Consider the following 22,895-nt stretch of genomic DNA (forward strand, 5'->3'; position numbering starts at 1 on the left):
AGATGCTCCGTGGCTGATTTGGGCGCTTCTCCCTCAGAGTGCCCGTTGATAGGACATGGGGCGGTCGCCACAAACCTGCGGGAAGCCGGTCCGTGGGGGAGAGAGGCGTCTGCTGGCCCTGATTTACCACAGCAGCCCGCGGGTGTTAGCCCCGACCCGAGAATTAGCCCCGACCCGAGAGTTTGCTTCCTGCAGCTGGAGGGAAGAGTGCCTGATAATCGCTTTCTGGTCATTTTTCTACACTCATTTCCTTCTCGAAAATCTTTTTCCTTAGACGAGGGACTTGACCCATCAATTTCTGTTCTTCGTGATCACTCGTGGAGGAATTGGTTTTTAGCCTTACATTTTGTCCCCAAACTGCCCTTGGAAGAAAATCACTGCTTCTTATTTTCTGCAAGTGACATCACTTGCTGGAACAGGCAATTTTTTTCTTTGAATTGAAGTCGTAGTACGTACTGAAGATGTGACCTCCTTCGTATTGATCGTCCAGTTCCCAATCCGTTATTTTAGTCAGAAATTGGAGAGATAGACCTCAGGTTCCACAAAATCTCAGCGTGCACAGAGTGTTGCCAAAATTTGGAGACAATTTAATATTTCCTTTGCAAATGCTTGTTGTCTGTAAACCTCGTGAAAACCAGTATCTTACCAAAAGAAGGAGGGAGAGGTGTTGATGGCTGCCACACCCCTTCAGTACACAGGCAGGCTTCCCTGAACCAGGCCTAAAGACTCGGTAGGGCTTGTTTTGTTTTGTTTAATTCTAACCTGTGAACAAGAAATAAATGAGCTCGTGGTGCTACCGCAGTTAAATTATCAGTTGGAATAACTGCTTCCCAGTTTCTTAAACTGTTTGAAAACTTTCCACACAAAGTCAAAGCTGACATTAAGCCAATGAGATAGCTACTTCTCTTTTTGCAGCGCAGTTGTGTTTATTTCCACTGGTTGGCCATCCAAATAATCTAGTTTAACATATGAATAAGAGGATAAATGAAGGGATCATTCTTGTCCTAACTGCGTCACTATTTTTGAGTGTATGAATTTTTTCCACTTTTTATCTGTGGCAAATATACTTTGTGTTTAGTTTGCAAAATAACTTCTACATCTCTAAAAGAAGATGAAGAAAAGTGATCATTGTAGGAAGGTGGTTTACAAATTTCATCTTTCAGGCTCACTGTGAAGCTCAGTATGCTTTTCTCACTTTGCTTTAAAGTAGAATTAGCTGATTAATACTTCTCTTCCCTCTTGCGTCTTCCTCCGTGAGTCCTGTTAATAAAAATAATTGGTTCTTGGATTATACATAGTCTGTTCATCAGTAGAGCTTATGTTACCTTTCATTTATTTGTAGCTATTCCAAGAGAAAGAATAGAAAAACTGACCCATAGAGAGTTGTCTAATAGTTTTTAATTGTCATGGCTTTTTCATTAAAACCACTTGAATCAAAAAAGCTGATCCATTTTCATAGTATGTCCATGACATGGAATGGAACAAGTGTTACCACTGTTTAAGAAAAAGGGTCAGAGAAGTTGAGGAACCAAAGGTACAGCTAGCAGATACCAGAGCTAGGTTTCAGATTCAAGCTATCAAGGCCTTTTCTTCCAAAATGTTTCCCTTTAATTGACTATGGCAATTAGACTACTGAAAAAAAATGAGATACTAATGTTCTAATTTATGGGCTGCTCTTCCTCAGTCCCTCAGATAAATTTTGTCCTATTGTTTTTTTGCTGTTAGCACTCTGCTCTGCATAGTCTTGCCAAATGACCTTTCCACTCTCCTGCCTTCAACCATAATCTGCTATTTGATGACTCCTAATATGTTTTTCCAAATCATGTCTCCTATAGAATTGTATATTTACTGTATACTGGCAGTTTCACTGAGTGTCCTATGTGTAGTTAAGATTCAGCATATCCAGTACAAATTCTCCACATGTCCTAACCTTCATAAGCTTTCTTTTTTTACATTAAAAAAAAAAATTTTTTTTTCTCTTATTCATTGAAGTAGAGCTATCTCAGTAAATGGCACCATGTTCACTTATTTCTCCAAAACAGAAATCTAGAAGTCATTCTTGACTGTTCTCCCATGTACTTTCAGACTATGTCCTTGGTCCTCTTTTAATCTGTGCTCTCTTCCCAAGTAATCTTACCTAATCTCATGACTTTAAATGTCATCCATATGCTGATAACTCCCAAATTTACATTTCTAGATCAGAGATACATATTAGATCGCTTACTCAACATCCACACTGGGAAGTGAAAATTAACATATCCAAAGCAGAACACCTGATTTACTGCCCTTGAATTTGTTCCTTCTCCCATGTTATTGTAAATATACCAACCAAAAGCCTAGGAGTCATCCTTGGTTTTTTTCCCTTGTCCCTTAATAATCCATAAGTTAGTTCTGACAACCATATGTTTAAGATACATCTAGAATCTAGCACTTTTCACTGTCTCCACTGCTACCACCAGAATTTCTTACCTAAACTATTACAGTAAACTTAGTTGATCTCTCCATTTCTACTTTTACCTACTTACAATAGATTTTCCACTCAGTAAAGTGATTTTTCATCTATTAGTCATATTGTTAAGTTTCTCCTGCACAAAACCGTCCTTTAACTTTCCAGCACATTTAAAATCAGTATCAAATCCAAACTCCTTATCAAGGCCTCTAAGGTCCTACATAATCTGTCTCAGCCTGCCTCTGACCTCATCACCTTCTATCCCTCTCTTGCTTACTTTAGTGATACTGACCTTGTTTCTCCAGGACACCAAGGCTGTTCCTGCCTTTAATCGTTTGCTGTTCCTTCTATCTGAACACTGAATGGTTTCATTTAGATGTCATTCAGAATCACCTTCTCTGATTTTCCTACTTTAGATTGCTTTGCAGTTGTAAGACATTTTCAGATGTGATAGTTGCTATTAAAATGTTACATGGAACAGTGGGATATGGATGAGCTTCTGAGGAGCAGCAGCATTAGCCACTAGAGATTTGGATGGTGTAAAGAAGCTAGTCATGTGAATCTGAGATTAAATAGGAAGTACAAAGGCCGGTAAGTGGGAATGAGCCTGCTTTTTTTTTTTTTTTTGAGACAGAGTCTTGCCCTCTCCAGTGGCGTGATCTCTGCTCACTGCAACCTCTGCCTCCCAGGTTCAAGCGATTTTCCTGTCTCAGCCTCTCTTTCCTGTAGCTGGGACTACAGGCTTGCACCACCCAGCTGATTTTTGTATTGTTGGTGAAGATGGGGTTTTACCATGTTGCTCAGGTTGTCTCCAACCCTGACCTCAAGTGATCCACCCGCCTCAGCCTCCCGGAAGTGCTGGAATTACTGGCGTAAGCCACCGTGCCAAGCCTGAATGAGCCCACTTTTAAAAGAATAGTAAGAAGGCTGGAGCACAGGGTGCAAAGAGGGGAGTGGTATGAGTTAAACAGGGAGGGGTAGGCAAGGGCCACATCCTTCAGCACCTTAGAGGCCAGAAAAAGGAGTGAGATTGTATTGTGTGATGGGAAACCATTGGAATCTTTTAAACAGGGAAATAACAATTGAGTTCATGTTTTTTAAAACTTGCTTAATTTTTACTTCCTTAAAGTCCTTCAGTGCTTACACATTGCCTTCAGTGTAAAATCCAAACTCCTTAGCCAGTCCTTTGAGATTTGACCTTATCTTCCCTCTTCAGCTGCATCTCTAAAGGCTTTAGCCATATAGAGCCTCTTATAGTTTCTAGTGCTTGGACTACCGCCTCTCTTACCCTTATTTTACCTGCCTTGTCCCTTAGGGATTCAGTTTTGTATCACCTCCTTAAGGAAGCCATGACTGATAGGGCCCTGCTCAGGACTGAGTGTCTCTCTTGTGTTCTTTCTTGGGCCTATCAGTTCTTAAACATAATTACCTCTTGTTTGTCCTTTAATCTGCAAATTATTTTAGGGTAGGTGCATTCTATCTTGGTTATCCTGGTATTTGATGCTTACCTCAGAGGAGGTGCTTAAGCTTTATATAATACTTATATTAATACTCAAATTTTATAGTATACTTTTGAAAAGTTACACCCTCTTAGCTCCGTTCCAGGGTAGAAGTCACAAAATAAGAAATGCTCACTCCTGTGAGTTTTCTTTCTTTTTTCTTTTTTTTTAAAACTGGCTCACCTATTGCTCAGACTAGAGTTCAACAGTGTGAACACACCTCACTGCAACTTCTGCCTCCTGGGGTCAAGCGATCCTCCCACCTCAGCCTCCCAAGTAGCTGGGACTATAGGTGTGCACCACCATGCCTGGCTAATTTTTGTATTTTTTGTAGATGGGGTTTCACCATGTTGCCCAGGCTGATCTCAAACTTTTGGGCTCAAGCAATCCACCCACCTCAGCCTCCCAGAGTGCTGGGATTACAGACATAAGCCACCACGCCCGGCCAAGTTTCTTTCTTCTGTTAGTATATCTAATGAACGGTAATCTATTTACTTTTTTTCTAAAACTCATTTTTAAAAATTACATAAATAATACATGAGTACATAATCTTTACAAAATGAAATTTTGTAAGAAACTCTGACCACTACCCATAATCCTGGCTCCTCTTCCCACGTTCCTCTTTGTTCACATTTTTAAATGATACTTGTGAAATTACCCTTGGCTTGTCACAGTGTCTCCTGACTTTGTCTAAAACAATTCATGTTACCTTGTAATTACAGATTTTGAATTTTTTGTTAAATATGTGATGTCCTATACTATGGTAGCCACTAGCCAAATGTGGCCATTGACCACCTCACATGTGGCTAGTCTAAATTGAGATGTGCTGTAAATATAAGATACACAGTGGGTTTCAAAGACTTAGTACCAGAAAAAAGAATGTAAAAGATCTCATGAATAATTTTTATATTGATTACACATTCAACTAATATTTCAGATACATTGTTAGGATCAATTTTTTTTTTTTTTTTTTTTGCCTTTCCTTTTTCTTTTTTTTTTTTTTTTTGAGACGGAGTCTCGCTCTGTCGCCCAGGCTGGAGTGCAGTGGCCAGATCTCAGCTCACTGCAAGCTCCGCCTCCCAGGTTTACGCCATTCTCCTGCCTCAGCCTCCCAAGTAGCTGGGACTACAGGTGCCCGCCACCTCGCCCGGCTAGTTTTTTGTATTTTTTAGTAGAGACGGGGTTTCACCGTGTTAGCCAGAATGGTCTCGATCTCCTGACCTTGTGATCCGCCCATCTCGGCCTCCCAAAGTGCTGGGATTACAGGCTTGAGCCACCGTGCCCGGCCGCCTATCTCTTTTCTTAATGTGGCTACCAGAAAATACAGAATTGTGGCTTACATTATATTTCTATTGGCCAGCACTGATTTAAATAAGATATATAGCACTAAGTTGTTTTGCTTTCATATGCAAATGTAACTACTTGTTCTTTGATTTTTTTTTTTTAAGGACTTTATTTAGTAGCGTATACAAACTTGCATTTTTTTTTTTTTTTGGGGGGGGATGAAGTCTCACTCTGTCATCCAGGCTGGAGTGCAGTGGTGCGATCTCAGCTCACTGCAACCTCTGCCTGCAGGTCCCAGCGATTCTCCTGCCTCAGTGCCACAGCCTCCCGTGTAACTAGGATTACAGGCGCCTGCCACCACGCCCAGCTAATTTTTGTATCTTTTAGTAGAGAAAGGGTTTCACCACCTTGGGCAGCCTGATCTGGAACTCCTGACCTCATGATCCGTCAGTCTCGGCCTCCCAAAATGCTGTGATTACAGCCATGAGCCACGACGCCTGGCCCTTTGATTCTTTGTGTCTAGAGTTTGTATTACTTAAAAACATTTGTTAATTTCAGTAAGTTTTTCTGTTAAGCAAGTTCTAGGTGATGTAGCGGAGGCAAAAAGAAATAAAATGCATTTTCTCTCCTATAAGAGCTTACGGTCTAATGGCACTTCAGAAGATACAGAGAAAAATAAAGCACAGTCTGCCACCTGTAGGAGCTTATAGTCTAGTGGCAGAGAATAGGTAAATACTCCACAGGTCCAGAAGGCTATACATTAGGAATGAAGAAACCACAAAATTCAAGAAGGTTCTTACAAACCATTCATTCATTGAACAGTTTTTGTTTTTTTTAAAATGTCTACTATATACCAGGACCAGGGACGAGTTCTTTTTTTTCTATTTTTTGGAGACAGGGGTCTGGCTCTGTCACCCAGGCTGGAGTGCAGTGACACAGTCTCGGCTTACTGTAGCCTCCACCTCCCAGGCTCAAGTGATCCTCCCACTTCAGCCTCCTGAGTAGCTGGGACTACAGGTGTGTGCCTCTCTACCTGCTCATTTTTCTATTTCTTTTGTAGAGACAGGGTTTCACCATGTTTCTCAGGCTGGTCTCAAACTCCTGAGCTCAAGCAGTCTGCGCACCTTGGACTCCCAAAGCACTGGGATTATAGGCATGAGCTACCATGCCCGACCAGGATCAGTTCTTTTATGGTATTTATTAGCTGTAAATACCATTGGTCCTATATATAATCAATTAGGATTGGACTTTGTGGTTTGAATAATTAAAAAAAATCAGGATGGCTCACGCCTGTAATCCCAGCACTTTGGGAGGCCAAGGCGGACGGATCATGAGGTCAGTAGATTGAAACCATCCTTGCTAACACAGTGAAACCCCATCTCTACTAAAAATACAAAAAATTAGCCAGGCGTGGTGGCACGTGCTTGTAGTCCCAGCTACTTGGGAGGCTGAGGCAGGAGAATCATTTGTACCTGTGAGGCAGAGGTTGCAGTGAGCCGAGATCGCGCCTGTGTGCTCCAGCCTGGGCGACTGAGTGAGACACCATCTCAAAAGAAAAAAAAAAAAAACGGCCAGGCACGGTGGTTCATGCCTGTAATCCCAACACTTTGGGAGGCTGAGGCGGGCAGATTACCTGAGGTCAGGAGTTTGAGCCAGCCTGGCCAACGTGGTGAAACCCTGCCTCCACTAAAAATACAAAAATTAGCTGGGTATGGTGGCACACGCCTGTAATCCCAGCTACTTGGGAGGCTGAGGCAGGAGAATTGCTTGAGCCTGGCAGTCGGAGGTTGCAGTGAGCCAAGATCGTGCCACTAACTGCACTCCAGCCTGGCCAACAGAGCAAGACTCTGTCTCAGAAAAAGAAAAAAAAAATCACTTTTTCTTTTACTACTATTTGAGATAATAAGTGGGGAAAATGTATGAACATTTTACACTGCTATATAGAAATAAATTGTGACATATATGAAATAGATACTATTATTTATAAGTAACCGTCTTAACTGTACCCTAAGTTGTTTTGTCAGAAGTGATGGACTTTGCTAATCACTCACATACAACCTTCTGTGAATCCTCTAGGTAGAGTTAATCATTCCCTGCTTTGGGTGTATATGATACTTGCTTTTGATTATTTATTTATTTTTTTGAGACTGAGTCTCGCTCTGTCACCCAGGCTGGAGTGCAGTGGGGTGATCTCGGCTCACTGCAACCTCTGCCTCCCAGATTCAAGCGATTCTCCTGCCTTAGCCCCCGAGCAGCTGCGACTACAGGTGCGCGCTACCACACCCAGCTAATTTTTGTGTTTTTAGTAAAGACAGGGTTTCACCATGTTAGCTGGGATGGTTTAGATCTGCTGACCTCATGATCTGCTTGCCTCAGCCTCCCAAAGTGCTGGCATTACAGGTGTGAGCCACCATGCCCGGCCGCTTTTGATTATTTAAGTGCATTCCTCTCCTCTCCCCAGCGACTATTCTGAGTTCTTTGAAGCAGAGGATCTTGTTTTACTTGCCTTTTGAATTTATTAAATTATTTGCATCTGTACCCATCCTTTCTTTCTATGTTTATGAAAGAGTTACCCTCCTGTCCAAGAATGATCTTTTTACTTGTATCTGGTTCCAAGAAGAGGAGTCAAATCTCAAGAATCGGTTGCTCTAAGGGAGAAACAAAACAAAGCCCTTTTGATCTCATACAGTTCTTTAGTTATCACCAACTCTGCTTCTCTTCGTTTCATGATCAAGCTTTGGAAAGAACCGGCTATTCTCAGTAGTCACATTTCATTAGCTTTTCAGCTCCTTGCAATCTGGCTCCTGTCTTTACCTCTACAGGAAAACTTTAAAAGTCCAAAAGACATACAAAAGTGAACTCAAAATGGATCAAATACCTAAACATAAGAAGTAAAACTGTGAAACGCTTAGAAGGGAACATAGAGGGGGCCGGGTGTGGTGGCTCACACCTGTAATCCCAGCACTTTGGGAGGCCGAGACGGGTGGATAACCTGAGGTCAGGAGTTCCAGACCAGCCTGACCAACATGGAGAATCCCCATCTCTACTAAAAATATACAAAATTAGCCAGACGTGGTAGCACATGCTTATAATCCTAGCTACTCAGGAGGATGAGGCAGGAGAATTGCTTGAACCCAGGAGGCGGAGGTTGCAGTGAGCCGAGATCGTGCCATTGCACTCCAGCCTGGGCAACAAGAGCAAAACTCTGTCTCAAAAAAGAAAAAAAAAGAAGGAAACATAGAGGGAAAGCATTATGACATTGGATTTGGCAGTGATTTCTTTGATGACACAAAGGACAGGCAGCAAAATAAAAAAAGAGATAAATTCATCAAAATTAAAAACTTTGTGCATCAAAGGGCAATATCAATAGAGTGAAAAGGCAACCCATGGAATTGGAGAAAATATTTGCAAATCATATGTCTGATAAGGAATTTAATATCTAGAATATATTAAGAACTCCTACAGCTCAACAACAAATATAACCTGATGAAAAATAGAAAAAGAACTTGAATAGACATTTCTCCAAAGATAATATACAAATGGACAAATAAGCACATGAGAAGATGCTCACAATTACTAATCATTAGGGAGATGCAAATCAAAACCACAAGATACTGTTTCACACCAATTATGATAGCTATTAATAAAAAAACAGTTGGGGCCGGGCTCGTTGGCTCACACCTGTAATCCCGGCACTTTGGGAGGCTGAGGCGGACAGATCACGAGGTCAGGAGATTGAGATGAAATCATCCTGGCCAACATGGTAAAACCCCATATCTACTAAAATACAAAAAATTAGCCAGGCATGGTGGTGCGTGCCTGTAGTACCAACTACTTCAGAGGCTGAGGCAGGAGAATTGCTTGAATCCGGGAGATGGAGGTTGCAGTGAGCTGAGATCACACCACCGCACTCCAGCTTGGTGACAGAGCAAGACTTCATCTCAAAACAAACAAACAAAACCCACAAGAAAACACAGTTGGGCATGGTGACTCATGCACTTTGGGAGGCATAGTGGCTCCCAGCACTTTGGGAGGTCAAGGCAGGCAGATCGCTTGAGCCAAGGAGATTGAGACCAGCCTGGGCAAAGTGGTGAAACCCCGTCTCTACAAAAAATACAAAAAATTAGCTGGGTGTGGTGACATGCACCTGTGGTCCCAGCTACTTAGGTGGCTGAGATGGGAGGATCTCTTGAGGCTGGGAGGTTGAGGCTGCAGTGAGTTATGGTTACACCACTGCACTGTAACCTGGGCAACAGAGTTAGACCCTGTCGTCAAAAGGGGGAAAAAAAGTTTAAAAACCACCCAGAAAATAACGTGTGTTGGTGAGGATGTGGAGAAATTGGAACCCTTGTGCAGTGCAGGTGGGAGTGTACAATGGTACAGCCACTGTGGAAAAGGGTATTAGAGTTCCACCAAAAATTTAGTTTTTATGTGCTTCAGAAGGGAGGAAGTGAGTGCTGATTGGTCCATGGGCAGTCATGGGTGGGCTTGGAAAAAGCACCGTAAGTTCTCACTGTGGTCCATGTGACCGGCAGCCAGGCCCCCAGGCTTCAAGCTGTTCCTGGCTTAAAGGTGGGTCTTCACTGGGGGCCCACCCCTTTCTGCCCAGGAGCCTGTCTACTTCCTGCTGCCATCAACCTGCCGCCCACTACACCCAGGCTGTTCGTGCCGAGGGGCGCCTACAGGCCCATACTGAGCTGCCCTCAGCCCACCGCTTGGCCTGCCCGTAGGCGCCTGAAGTCCAGAGGGTGCTGAGGCAGCAGGGGGCTGTTGTGTCCGTGGCATCCTGAGCACTTGCACACCCGGCCTGGTCGTGATACCACCTGGGCTCCGCCACAACTTTGCTCCGAAATTGGTGTGGGCGCCGGGAGCGGGGAGAGGCCAGGCGGCAGGAGCAGGCACTTCCAAGTCTGTGAGGGCAGGGGGCCTTCCCGGCCCTGGAGAGAGCAGGGATGCCTGGGTTTGCGGCCATGGTTGGACGGCTGCATCTGCGCCCAGGATGGCTGGGCTCCCAACCCTGCAACTCGGAGAGGGGTTGGGGCTTCCATCTCTCTTGCAACTCAGAACGGGGCGGGGCTTCTGCCCACTGGCTCCATGGAGCGAGCAGCCCCAGCCCCACCTTCCTTATTGCAGCTGGCATCATGGCAGTGGCCGCTCCAACTGGGCTGCCACTGCCATTAATAGCACATTTCAATTTGTACTAATCACACTTCAAGTGCTTAGTAGTTACTTGTAGCTAGTGGCCACCATATTCAGGTCTAGGCTTTGCTGATTGGATCTCTTTACTATTACTTAGCATTTTTTTTTTTTTTCTTGTAAGTTGGTAACATTCAGATTTTCTTTTCAATTTTTAAACAGAAGAATACTGTGAATATCGACATTGATGCTAAACACATTTGATAAGTTGTACTTTAGAGAATTTTTTTTGCAAATGAAACTGAGTCACTTTAAGAATTAAAAGCTTTTAATTTGTATTTTAGTGCCACACCAGAGGAATATAATGCAGTTGTACAGAAGCCAAGACAAATTCTATGTCAATTCATTGACCGGATACTTACAGATGTAAATGTTGGTAAGAAACCAATTATTTCTTATATAAACTTTATAAATTGGACTGTTTTCTTTTCCATGTATACATTATAGTAGCATTTTCTCCATGTAGTTTTAGATATATTTATGATAGTTACTATTTTCAAGCAAGTTATTTGTTAATATTGCTTACTACTTGTTACAAAATCTGACTTAGGCTTTTAAAATAATTCTCTCTTCCTATTTGTTATCTAGATTTTCTATTGCTTGCTATGAGTTCTTTGATATTGGATATTATATGTAAAAGTGTTTGGCCAGTACCAATCACGTGGACCCTATTTTGGTTAGCTCTTATGCCAGTGGTAGACTAAGAGCAAATGCCACCCCAAAAAACCTCTTTAATTAAGTTACTCTTTAAGTAAGTTCATGCCTGTGCCTGTAGGAGATTATAGGATTATGTGAGTTACTGAATCAATTATTGCCTGTTTGTGCCAATCTGATAGACAGAATATTACCTACATGGCAAAATGGTGTCACATTTGTCATATCTGTTGAAATTGCGTGGAAGGGATAATATAAAATGGCCTTAGGCTCAGGGTTTATAATTTGAATTCCAAATTTGGCACAGATTTTATGACTTAGACTAGCCATTAAGCCTTTCTTTTTCAACCAGTAAAAATGATGGGTTGCTGAAAAATAATAAAGGACTGCTGAATACTTGCAAGATGTGTTTTTGTATCATATTCGTATTCCCTCTGTTTAGACTACTTGCCCTTCCCCTCTCTGACCAACTCCTCATCTAGGAATCATTTCCTTCACAGTGTCTTCCCAGATACCTGTTTCTCCTTATTCTGGATTAGTGCGGTTACCATATTGTTTTGTAATTATTAGTTTATTTGTTTGACTCCCCATCAGATTGTGAGAACTTTTGTTTTTAATCCTTAGATTTTAGCACTGCCTGGCATGTTATTCCTGAAGTACATGTTTGATAAATGGATGTATGGTGGAGGAATGCATGTGATTTTTAAACATTTAAAATTAGGTAAGACTAGCGTTGGCTGGACACGGTGGCTCACACCTGTAATCCCAGCACTATGGGAGACCGAAACGGGTGGATCACCTGAGGTCAGGAGTTTGAGACCAGCCTGGCCACCATGACGAAACCCTGTCTCTAATAAAAATACCAAAATTAGCTGCACTGGATATAATTCTGGTCACCAAAGTCTGATCCCCCCACCCTTTTTTTTTTTTTAATTTAAAGAGACAGAGTCTTGTTTTGTTCCAGGCTGGAGTGCAGTAGTGTGATCATAGCTCACTACCGCCTTGAACTTATGGGCTCAAGGGAATCCTCCTGCCTCAGCCCCCCGAGTAGCTGGGACTATAGGTACACACTACCACTCCCAGCTAATTTTAAGAAAAATTTTTTTTGTAGAGATAGGATCTTGACATCTTATCCAGGCTGGTCTTGAGTTCCTGGGCTCAGGTGATCCTCCCACTTTAGCTTCCCAAAGTACAGGGATTGCAGGCGTAAGGCACCTTGCCTGGCCCACAGTTTGGTTTCTTAACAAAAGGAACATTGTTTAATTTGTCATGACTCTTTAAAATGAATCTTGTTGTTTTAGTTGCTGTAGAACTTGTAAAGAAAACTGACTCTCAGCCAACCTCCGTAATGTTGCTTGATTTCATCCAGCATATCATGAAATCCTCCCCACTTATGTTTGTAAATGTGAATGGAAGCCATGAGGCCAAAGGCAGTTGTATTGGTAAGTGCTGTTATTCATGCATTCACTTGCCATCTGTTTTATGAAATCCTCCTTTTACTGCTCTTGTGAAATATTACAGGTACAGAATTATACTTTTTTGGGTCAGCTTCGCTATAAATTGAAGGAGCAAAATGGTAATGGTTATTTTTCCTTCACATATCCTTATTGTTTTCTTTTTAGTATTGTATACTAGGTACTTAGAAATAATCAAATTTGTTTATTTGCCATTGAACACTTTGGCATAGTTTTCTTTTGTCTGTTTTTGGTAATCTCTTTCTTCTAGATCAGAGATTGACAAGCTTTAGTCCACAGTGTGGCTGCCTGTTTTTGTGACCTAAGTTTTTGTGTTTTGTTTTGTTTCCTTTTTTTTTTTTTTGAAGAATAGGGTCTCGCTATATTGCCCAGGCTGGTGGTCTTGAACTGCTAGACTCAAGGGATCCTTCTGCCTGGGATTATAGGCACATGCTACTGTGCCTGGCTTCATTTTTTGTAAATGAAGTTTTATTAGAACACAGCCGTGCTCATTCTTTTACTTATTGTCTGTGACTACTACAGAGGCACCTTGGGCACTCAAGCCAAAAATAATACTATCTGATCCTTTAAAAAAAGTTTGCTGACTGCTCTTCTGTATATTGAAGCTTTTCTCTAGGCTTATTCCTTATTGCACCTACTACTTTGGTCCCTTCATTGATGTCTTCATAAAGAGATGCAAAATAAACTTTTTTTTTGTATAATAGATAAAGTATTTAAAAATTTTTTGCTCGAACTTTAACTCAACTTTGATAGCATGTCCTCCAAGAAGTTTTTTTCTGAGCACTACTTCTAACTGCTTAGAACTGGCTTGGTTACTCCTTTATTCTCTCTTAGTACTAAGTGTTTTGCATTTCATCTATCGTAGAGGCTTTTAAACTGTACTCTAATCATTGGTTTGTCTATATTCTTTCCTACAGTAGTTTTTAAACTACAAGTCATAACCCACTAGTGGGTTATGACATTAGGCAATTACCAGCATTTAAAACAAGATGAAATAAACTAGAAAATATCATAGGCTGGGCGTGATGGCTCATGCCTGTAATCACAACACTTTGGGAGTTCGAGACTAGCCTAGTCTACGTGGCAAAACCCTGTCTCTACCAAAACCAAACCAAGCCAAAACAAAACAAAAACATTAGCTGAACATGTTGGCACATGCCTATGGTACCAGCTACTTGGAAGGCTGAGGCACACAAATTGCTTTAGCCTGGGCAGAGATTGCAGTGAGCTAAAACCGTGCCACTGCACTCGAGTCTGGGTGACAGAGTGAGAACCTATCTCAAGAAAAAACAAAAAGAAAATATTAGAGTACTTTGTATGTAATAAGAATAAGTACTATTTCATGAACCTTTTATTTTAAATATTTAAATAAAATGCATGTATATGTACTGGGTCGTGATATAAAATGTGATTTCTTTGTTGCAGTCAAAAAGCTGAAACTGTACTGTGCGATTCATGAGGACAGGACTGTGACTGATTTATTCTTGTGTACATGAGACAGAGTCACCACTCAAATTTTAATTGAAGGAATGACAATAGCTACCCTTTATTGGACATTTATTTTACTTTGGAACTGTGCTGAGTATTTCATGTACATTGTCTTATTTGGTCCTCACAGTAACCCATAACATAGATAGCATTATTCTCCTTTCATACATGAAATTACAAAGGTTTGGTGAAATGAAAAGTTTATACAATTAGTAAGTGGAAAGCTAAGACCTTGTCTGTCTGACTCCAAAGTTGGTACAGGCATACCTCAGAAATATTGTGGGTTCAGTTCCAGGCCACCACAATAAAGTGAATATTGCAATGAAGTAAGTCACGTGAATTTTTTGGTTTTCCAGTGCATATAAGTTATGTTTACATTGTACATTAAGTGTGGAATAGCGTTATGTCTAAAAAACAATTAAAAATACTTTATTGCTAAAAAATGCTAACGATTATATGATCCTTCAGCAAGTTGTAATATTTGTGCTGGTGGAGGGTCTTGCCTTGGTGTTGAGGGCCTTTCTCCGGATTAGACTTTGACTTAAGGGAATGTTGTGGCTGGTTTGATCGTCTTTTTTTCCTACTGGAAATTTCCTCATCTTTTAATGATTTGATCTTCTATTTAGACTATGAAAACTTTCTCCATACCAGCAATAAGGCTGTTTCACTTTCTCATCAATGGTGTGTTTGGTGGAGTAGCACTTTTAATTTCTTCCAAAAACTTTTTCTTTGTTTTAACAAGTTGGTTGTTTGGTGGAAGAGGCCTAGCTTTCAACCTGTCTTGGCTTTCAACATGCCTTCCTCAGTAGGCTTAATCATTTCTAGCTTTTGATTTGAAGTGAGAGATGTACGACTCTTTCTTTCATTTGAACACTTAGAGGCCATTGTAAGGGTTATTAATTGACCTAATTTCAATACTGTGTCTCAGGGAATAGGGAGACACAAGGAGAGGGAGAGATACGGGGAACTGCTGGTCGGTGGGACAGTCAGAACACATACATTTATCTATTAAGTTTGCCACGTTATGTTGATGTGGTTCATGACAGCTCCAAACAATTAAAATAGTAACATCAAACATCACTGATCGCAGATCACCATAACAGATATGATAATAATGAAAATGTTTGAAATATTGTGAGAATTACCAAAATGGGATACAGAGACATGAAGTGACCACATGGTGTTGGAAAAATGGCACTGATACACTTGCTTGATGCAGAGTTACCACAACCTTCAATTTGTGACAAATGCAGCATCTGCAACGTACAATAAAACTGGGTCTGCCTGTGTTCTAAACTATTATGTTTCCACTGTGAAAGGAATGTTTTACACTCTTTTGTTAGTGAAGTTTATTCTTTAAAAGTCAATTGTCAAGGATTTAGCAAATGAATTAGCACTTCAGATATACTTGTTTATTTAATATCTTTTTTGTTTATTTCAAAGAATTCAGTAATTGGATCATAACAAGACTTCTGCGGATTGCAGCAACTCCCTCCTGTCATTTGTTACATAAGAAAATCTGTGAAGTCATCTGTTCATTATTATTTCTTTTTAAAAGCAAGAGTCCTGCTATTTTTGGGGTGCTCACGAAAGAATTATTACAACTTTTTGAAGACTTGGTTTACCTCCATAGAAGAAATGTGATGGGTCATGCTGTGGAGTGGCCAGTGGTCATTAGCCGATTTTTAAGTCAATTAGAGGAACACATGGGATATTTACAATCAGCTCCTTTGCAGTTGATGAGTATGCAAAATTTAGAATTTATTGAAGTCACTTTATTAACGGTTCTTATTCGTATTATTGCAATTGTGTTTTTTAGAAGGCAAGAACTCATACTTTGGCAGATAGGTTGTGAACTGCTAGAGTATGGTAGTCCAAAAATTAAATCACTAGCAATTAGCTTTTTAACTGAACTTTTTCAGCTTGGAGGACTACCAGCACAACCAGCTAGCACTTTTTTCAGCTCATTTTTGGAATTATTAAAACACCTTGTAGAAATGGATATTGACCAATTGAAACTCTATGAAGAGCCATTATCAAAGCTGATAAAGACACTATTTCCCTTTGAAGCAGAAGCTTATAGAAATATTGAACCTGTCTATTTAAATATGCTGCTGGAAAAACTCTGTGTCATGTTTGAAGATGGTGTGCTCATGCGGCTTAAGTCTGATTTGCTAAAAGCAGCTTTGTGCCATTTACTGCAGTATTTTCTTAAATTTGTGCCAGCTGGGTATGAATCTGCTTTACAAGTCAGGAAGGTCTATGTGAGAAATATTTGTAAAGCTCTTTTGGATGTGCTTGGAATTCAGGTAGATGCAGAGGTAAGTAATTTTTCAGGTTACTTGTTAAGTATGTATTTTGTTCATCATTTAATTGTATACATATGTGCAAAATGTAATAATAAGAAAATGTAATATCTTTAATAGTAATTTATATTTGGAGCATAATGATTTTCATAGTGTAGTCTGGCTCACTATTATGGACTTTTACTTTGATTTCAGAAGGATTTGTTGTTTAAGTTGGTAATGAACTGCCAATGGAGTAGAATGTTTCTAAGTAGAATTTGTGATGTGTAAATGTATTTGTTGCATTATTAATTAAAAGGGGGCAGTTATCAACTTAATTGCAGAAGCTTTGATCACTCAAATAGATTTTGTGTCTGACAAGTTATAATCAATCACTTAGAAAACCTATGAATGATTAATCATGCCAAATTATGTGCTTTTTTCTGTTTGGACTGTGGGAGTCAGGTAATACAATAAAATCATCAGAGATGCAGTAACTTGATTAAATATTTTAATTTATTAATCCTGCTGGATTTGTTACATGAAAAAAGTTGGTAATTCCCTTACAACATTTTTTATAAGGGAATTAAAATTTACAGCATTTTGGTAAGAGGAAAAACAGGATGTAGAGAGAAGGATTTGACTTAAACCTTCTGAGACTATAGAACCATAGTCTATATATAGACTTAAATAATATAGATCAATTTAGATGTTTGTTTTGCTTTATGAGACCCTAAAAGTAGTTTCACTAGAAAACATCTGACTAACATCTAATGCATTCTTGCTACCTATGAATAATATAAATATATTTTCTAAGGAATATTTCTGGAAATTATTTTTTATTTTCTTAGTACTTGTTGGGCCCACTTTATGCGGCTTTGAAAATGGAAACTATGGAAATCATTGAGGAGATTCAATGCCAAACTCAACAGGAAAACCTCAGCAGTAATAGTGATGGAATATCACCCAAAAGGCGTCGTCTCAGCTCGTCTCTAAACCCTTCTAAAAGAGCACCAAAACAGACTGAGGAGTATGATGACCTTCATTCAGTTTGTATTTAGCCATTAAATAAAACTTTGTTCACTTTTAAAAATCAACTTATTAGTTAAGTGCTTTGATTTAAATACACAAAGAACATCTTTCTAAATGTAGCCAAGGGAGTGCTTAAAATATTTTAATAATTCTTGTAGACTGTCAGTAGTAGAAAACATTTCATGGTTAAATATAGTTTGCATGTTTTTACATGCTTATCTAATTTAACTTTTTAATAGGTGAAAAATCTTTGAGACTGTGCATCTATTAGCAATTTTTAACATGTTAACAAACTATTTTTTATAAAGTAGCTAAAGAATTGCCATATTTCAGTTAGTTCTGAACATTGTTTTGTTTTAAATCTTAATATGAATTTCAATAGTTGATATTACATAGTATGTTTTATTCTAAATATGTTTCATGTTTTAACCAAATTTATATTGCATAAGAATATCTCTCTACTGTATTCATAATTATAGAATTAAACATGTGAACATGAACCTAAAGAGCATATTATGGAGTGCACTGAAACAGAAAGCTGAATCCCTTCAGATTTCCCTTGAATACAGTGACCTAAAGAATCCTGTTATTGAGATATTAGAAGGAATCGCTGTTGTCTTACAACTGACTGCTCTGTGTACTGTTCATTGTTCTCATCAAAACGTGAACTGGTAAAACAAACTTCTTGTTTCTTGGGGTTGGGTTTCCTGCAATGAACTTGGATTTACTGTTTACTCATTATTCACTTGAATCATGTGACCTTAGAACACAAACTTTTCACTGAAGTAGTTAAGAAATTTATTTTCTATTGAGTCAAATGCTAGGCACAGTGCTAAGCACTGTATATATCTTAGTTAATATTTACAGTAGTCCTCTAAGGTAAATGCTGTTATGCCCATTTTAAAAATTAGAAATTGACACTCAGAGAAACTGAGGCTCTTTTTTGTCTGAAGCCAAAACTGACTTTCCTGGGGACACATGGTTAGAAAGTACCAGAACACATTTGTGTACAACTCAAAAACCCAGTGTTTGGCTTTTGGAGACAGGGTCTCGCTTTGTCTCCCAGGCTGATGTACAGTGGCATGATCATGGGTCACTACAGCCTTGATCTCTGTACGGGGCTCAAGTGAGCCTCCGAAGTAGCTGGGACTATAGGCGTGTGCCACCATACCCTAATTTAAAAAAATTTTTTTGTAGAGATGGGTTTCCCTATATTGTCCTGGCTGTTCTCAAACTCCTGGGCTCAAGTGATCCTCCCACGTCAGCCTTCCAAACTAATTTTAGTTCCCAAATCCTAAGGGTGATTTAAGCTGACATAAATAGATTAAATTTAAAATAATGATTACTTGATTTGCATATTTAAATTGTTATAAATTTTGTACTCACAATTTCTTTTGGCTTTAGTACAATTTAACGTTTGACTATAAAAAAAATTCGTCTTAATTCCAATGTCTTTAATAAAATGTACTTACTGCAGCCATACTTTCAAGGACTGTCAACACAAATCCAAGAAGAAACCTTCTGTAGTGATAACTTGGATGTCATTGGATTTTTACACAAAAGTGCTTAAGAGCTGTAGAAGTTTGTTAGAAACTGTTCAGAAACCAGACCTGGAGGCAACCATTGATAAGGTGGTGAAAATTTATGATGCTTTGATTTATATGCAAGGTGAGTACAAATAAGCAATAGATAAGAATAACCTTCAAAGATAATCAGTATAGAAATACGCTTTCTTTTTTGCGTGAAGCCTAAGTGCATGGAATACCCAGAAGTTTGTTCTTGATTTCAGTTCTATTAAATTTGTCAATTTCTGAGTTGCCAGTTTATGTGCATAATATTTTGATTCCTTAGTCAATAGAAATTATTTATAACTTTAAAGATTTTTGAATTGGGGGTTTGAGGAATGCTGTGGTTCTTCTTTAAAAAAGGCATAAAAGGCGTACATACATGTTTTTATAAAGTCACATTTAATTTCTTTGGGTTTACAGACCTCAGACCATCATTTATGGATCTCTGTGTTAAGAATTTTCTTCTTATCGAATGATCATTATAACAGCATTTGGTATTTCAAATGTCTTCATTTTTATTTAAAAGAGATATGATTAAGGAAAAGTTATAATTAATGACTTATTTTGTGCTTCTGTAGTAAACAGTTCATTTGAAGATCATATCCTGGAAGATTTATGTGGAATGCTCTCACTTCCATGGATTTATTCCCATTCTGATGATGGCTGTTTAAAGTTGACCACATTTGCCACTAATCTTCTAACATTAAGCCGTAGGATTTCAGATAGCTATTGTAAGTGCTCACAAGAATATGTTTGTGTGTGGCTTGTTTTATTTATTTATTTATTTATTTTTGAGACAGAGTCTTACTCTGTCATCCATGCTGGAGTGCAGTGGCGCAATCTTGGCTTGCTGCAAATTTTCCTGCCTCAACCTCCTGAGTAGCTGGGATCACAGGTGTGCGCCACCACACCCAGATAATTTTTTGTATTTTTATTAGAGGCGGGGTTTCACCGTGTTGGCTGGGCTGGTCTCAAACTCCTGACCTCAAGTGATCCACTTGCCTCAGCCTTCTAAAGTGCTAGGATTACAGGCGTGAGCCACCATGCCCGGCTTTGTGTGGTTTGTTTTAACTCACCTCTATATAGGACTTCTAAGACTTATTTAAATTTTTTTCAATAATTAAAAGAGCAGGTATATTTTTAATAATTCAGAAAGGGGTTAGATATATAAAAAGTAACACATAAAATCCTGCCCCACATATTCCATTTCCTTTCTTTTTGTAAAACATTTGTAATGTATCCTTACATGTCATTATCTTCATTTAATAAAATTAGGAAGTATTAGAGAAACATTTTAAAAAGAAGAACAATATACCAAAAATTCTTATACCAACTTCTCAGTTTAAGAAATAAAAACATTAGGCCAGGCACGGTGGTTCACGCCTGTAATCCCAGCACTTTGGGAGGCCAAGGCATGCGGATCACTTGAGGTCAGGAGCTTGAGACCAGCCTGGCCAACATGGCAAAACCTCATCTCTTCTAAAAATACAAAAATTAGCCAGGCATGGTGGATCGTGCCTGTAGTCCCAGCTACTAGGGAGGCTGAGATACAAGAATCTCTTGAATCCAGGAGGCAGAGGTTTCAGTGAGCCAAGATTGCGCCATTGCACTCCAGCCTGGGCAACAGAGTGAGACTGTCTCAAAAAAAAGAAAAAAGAAATAAAAACATCATAGCCTTTTGAAGTCAGTTTCTCTTCACCCTTCCCTCTCTTCATGAAATTTTTTTTAAAAAGGAAATAAAAATATTAGAGATATGATGGAAGCCCTTTGTTCCTCTATGATTTCATTCCCCTAATTTTTTTCCCCCAGAGATTACTACTGTTTTGAATTTGGTGTTGATTGTTCTGTTGAATGTTCTACTACTTTTACTATATATGTATTTATTTGTAAATAATAAAAGAAATTGTTTTGCTTCTTACAGCTTACATTTTGTTGGTCAACATTATCTTTATGAGACTTATCCTTGGTGATATGGGTAACTCTAGTTTTTATTTAAACTTCCAAATAGTAGCCAAATGTATGGATAGACACTATCAGACCTCCTATTGGTGGACAATCACCTTGTTTCCAACTTTTCACAATTACAAGCAACATTTAAATGAATATTTTTATAAATGATTCTTTAGTCTGTTTAAGGCCTTGCTGTTTGAAAAGTATGGTCCACAGACCAGTAGCATCGCCACCACTTAGGGACTTGTTAGAAATGGAGCATCTTTGATTCTGCTGAGAGAGCACATTTAAAATAAAAATAAAATAAAATAAAGAAATGGAGAGTCTTATGCTCCACCCAGACCTACTGAATCAGAATCTGCATTTTAACAAGATAGGTGATTCATATCCATATTAAAATTTGAGAAGCACTTTTTAACATTTTTACCTACCTAAGAGTAGTATTGTTGGGTTATAGAGTTTGCACATCTTCACCTCTATTCTGCTGTATTGTTCTCCAAAGATATGCCAGTTTACACTCCTGTTAGCAGAGTGTGAGTTCCACATCCTCACTGACACTTAGCTGACTTTTAAATTTTTGCTATCTAGAAAATAAAAAATGTCATGGAGTTAACTATCTTAACTTTTTTCTTTTTCCTCTCTGGTAGGTATGATTTTCAATTTGCATTTCCTTGATTATTTAGTAAGGTTGTGTATAGACCTTTTTCAGTGCACTTTATTTTCTGAAAAGGAGCTTTTAATTAAATTAGGTATTAAATGTATTTTAAATGTTACTTGACTTTTTTTATATATATACACAAATGTTACTTATATATGTATATGTGTATACATAACATTAACATTAGTAGAAATCATGTTTAACAGACTTCATTTTTTCAGCACCACAGGCACAGTCACGATGTGTGTTTCTTCTGACTCTGTTTCCAAGAAGAATATTCCTTGAATGGAGAACAGCAGTTTACAACTGGGCCCTGCAGAGCTCCCATGAAGTAATCCGGGCTAGTTGTGTTAGTGGATTTTTTATCTTATTGCAGCAGCAGAATTCTTGTAACAGAGTTCCCAAGATTCTTATGTATGTATTAAGATTTTAATTTGAATATATCACTCTATTGGAAAGATCATAATTCTCTGGCTATATATGCAGGGTTATGTTTATTGTTGAATATGTAAAGCAAATGTTGCTTTTAGTTTTAGAATTTAACATTTTTTCCTTCTAGGCTTTGTTTTACCAGTACTTTTGTCCCAAATTAAGCAAGACTATTTCGACCACAAAATTAGGCAAGAAAGTTTAGTACTTTTCCTTTTTTTTCCCCAGAGATAAAGTCAAAGATGATTCTGACATTATCAAGAAAGAATTTGCTTCTATACTTGGTCAACTTGTCTGTACTCTTCATGGCATGTTTTATCTGACAAGTTCTTTAACAGAACCTTTCTCTGAACATGGACATGTGGACCTCTTCTGTAGGAACTTGAAAGCCACTTCTCAACATGAATGTTCATCTTCTCAACTAAAAGCTTCTGTTTGCAAGCCATTCCTTTTCCTACTGAAAAAAAACACACCTAGTGCAGTAAAACTTGGTGAGTGATTATGACTTATTTAATATTTTAAAACCTATTTAAACTCTGCTTTTCAAATCAGTAAAAGAATTAGGCTGAAGCCTTGAAAAATTGCAGGAAGTTGCTTGCTTTATAGAGTCAGTGCTCAGTATTGATTAGTTATAAATGGGATAACTGGTATTAGATCACATCACAGAACCGATAGGAGAGGTGATTTTGGGATTTTTTCCAATACTCTTGTGATTTGACAGCCTAAATGGGGCATACCTGATGGTTGTTTCAATATTGTAAGATTCAATGTTCTATATCTTCTTTAGTGATACCAGAGACCGTCTTAATGTGTCCCCTGTTGGACACATTGGACCTTGAAAACTTCAAATAGTTAGATTACTTTGCCCAGCTGAGGACTATAGAGTGTATCTTCTTGGCCACTTTCCAGTGATAATGGAGTATAAGTT

The 22,895-nt window shown here is 38.8% G+C and overlaps 1 protein-coding gene across 1 annotated transcript in view; it reads left to right on the forward strand.

Annotated features, from left to right (window-relative positions):
* ATR (ATR serine/threonine kinase) overlaps positions 1-22,895 on the forward strand; it is a 132,584-nt gene that overhangs the window by 307 nt on the left and 109,382 nt on the right. The window contains exons 2-10 of the mRNA XM_011958085.1: positions 10,713-10,804; positions 12,384-12,524; positions 15,489-16,366; positions 17,182-17,360; positions 17,842-18,033; positions 18,840-19,030; positions 19,509-19,661; positions 21,760-21,952; positions 22,196-22,458. Coding sequence (XP_011813475.1) covers positions 10,713-10,804; positions 12,384-12,524; positions 15,489-16,366; positions 17,182-17,360; positions 17,842-18,033; positions 18,840-19,030; positions 19,509-19,661; positions 21,760-21,952; positions 22,196-22,458 — 2,282 coding nt within the window. The remainder of the gene's footprint in view (positions 1-10,712; positions 10,805-12,383; positions 12,525-15,488; positions 16,367-17,181; positions 17,361-17,841; positions 18,034-18,839; positions 19,031-19,508; positions 19,662-21,759; positions 21,953-22,195; positions 22,459-22,895) is intronic.

The sequence above is a fragment of the Colobus angolensis genome, unplaced genomic scaffold, assembly GCF_000951035.1.
Source record: "Colobus angolensis palliatus isolate OR3802 unplaced genomic scaffold, Cang.pa_1.0 Scaffold46, whole genome shotgun sequence".
NCBI classification, from domain to species: Eukaryota; Metazoa; Chordata; class Mammalia; order Primates; family Cercopithecidae; genus Colobus; species Colobus angolensis.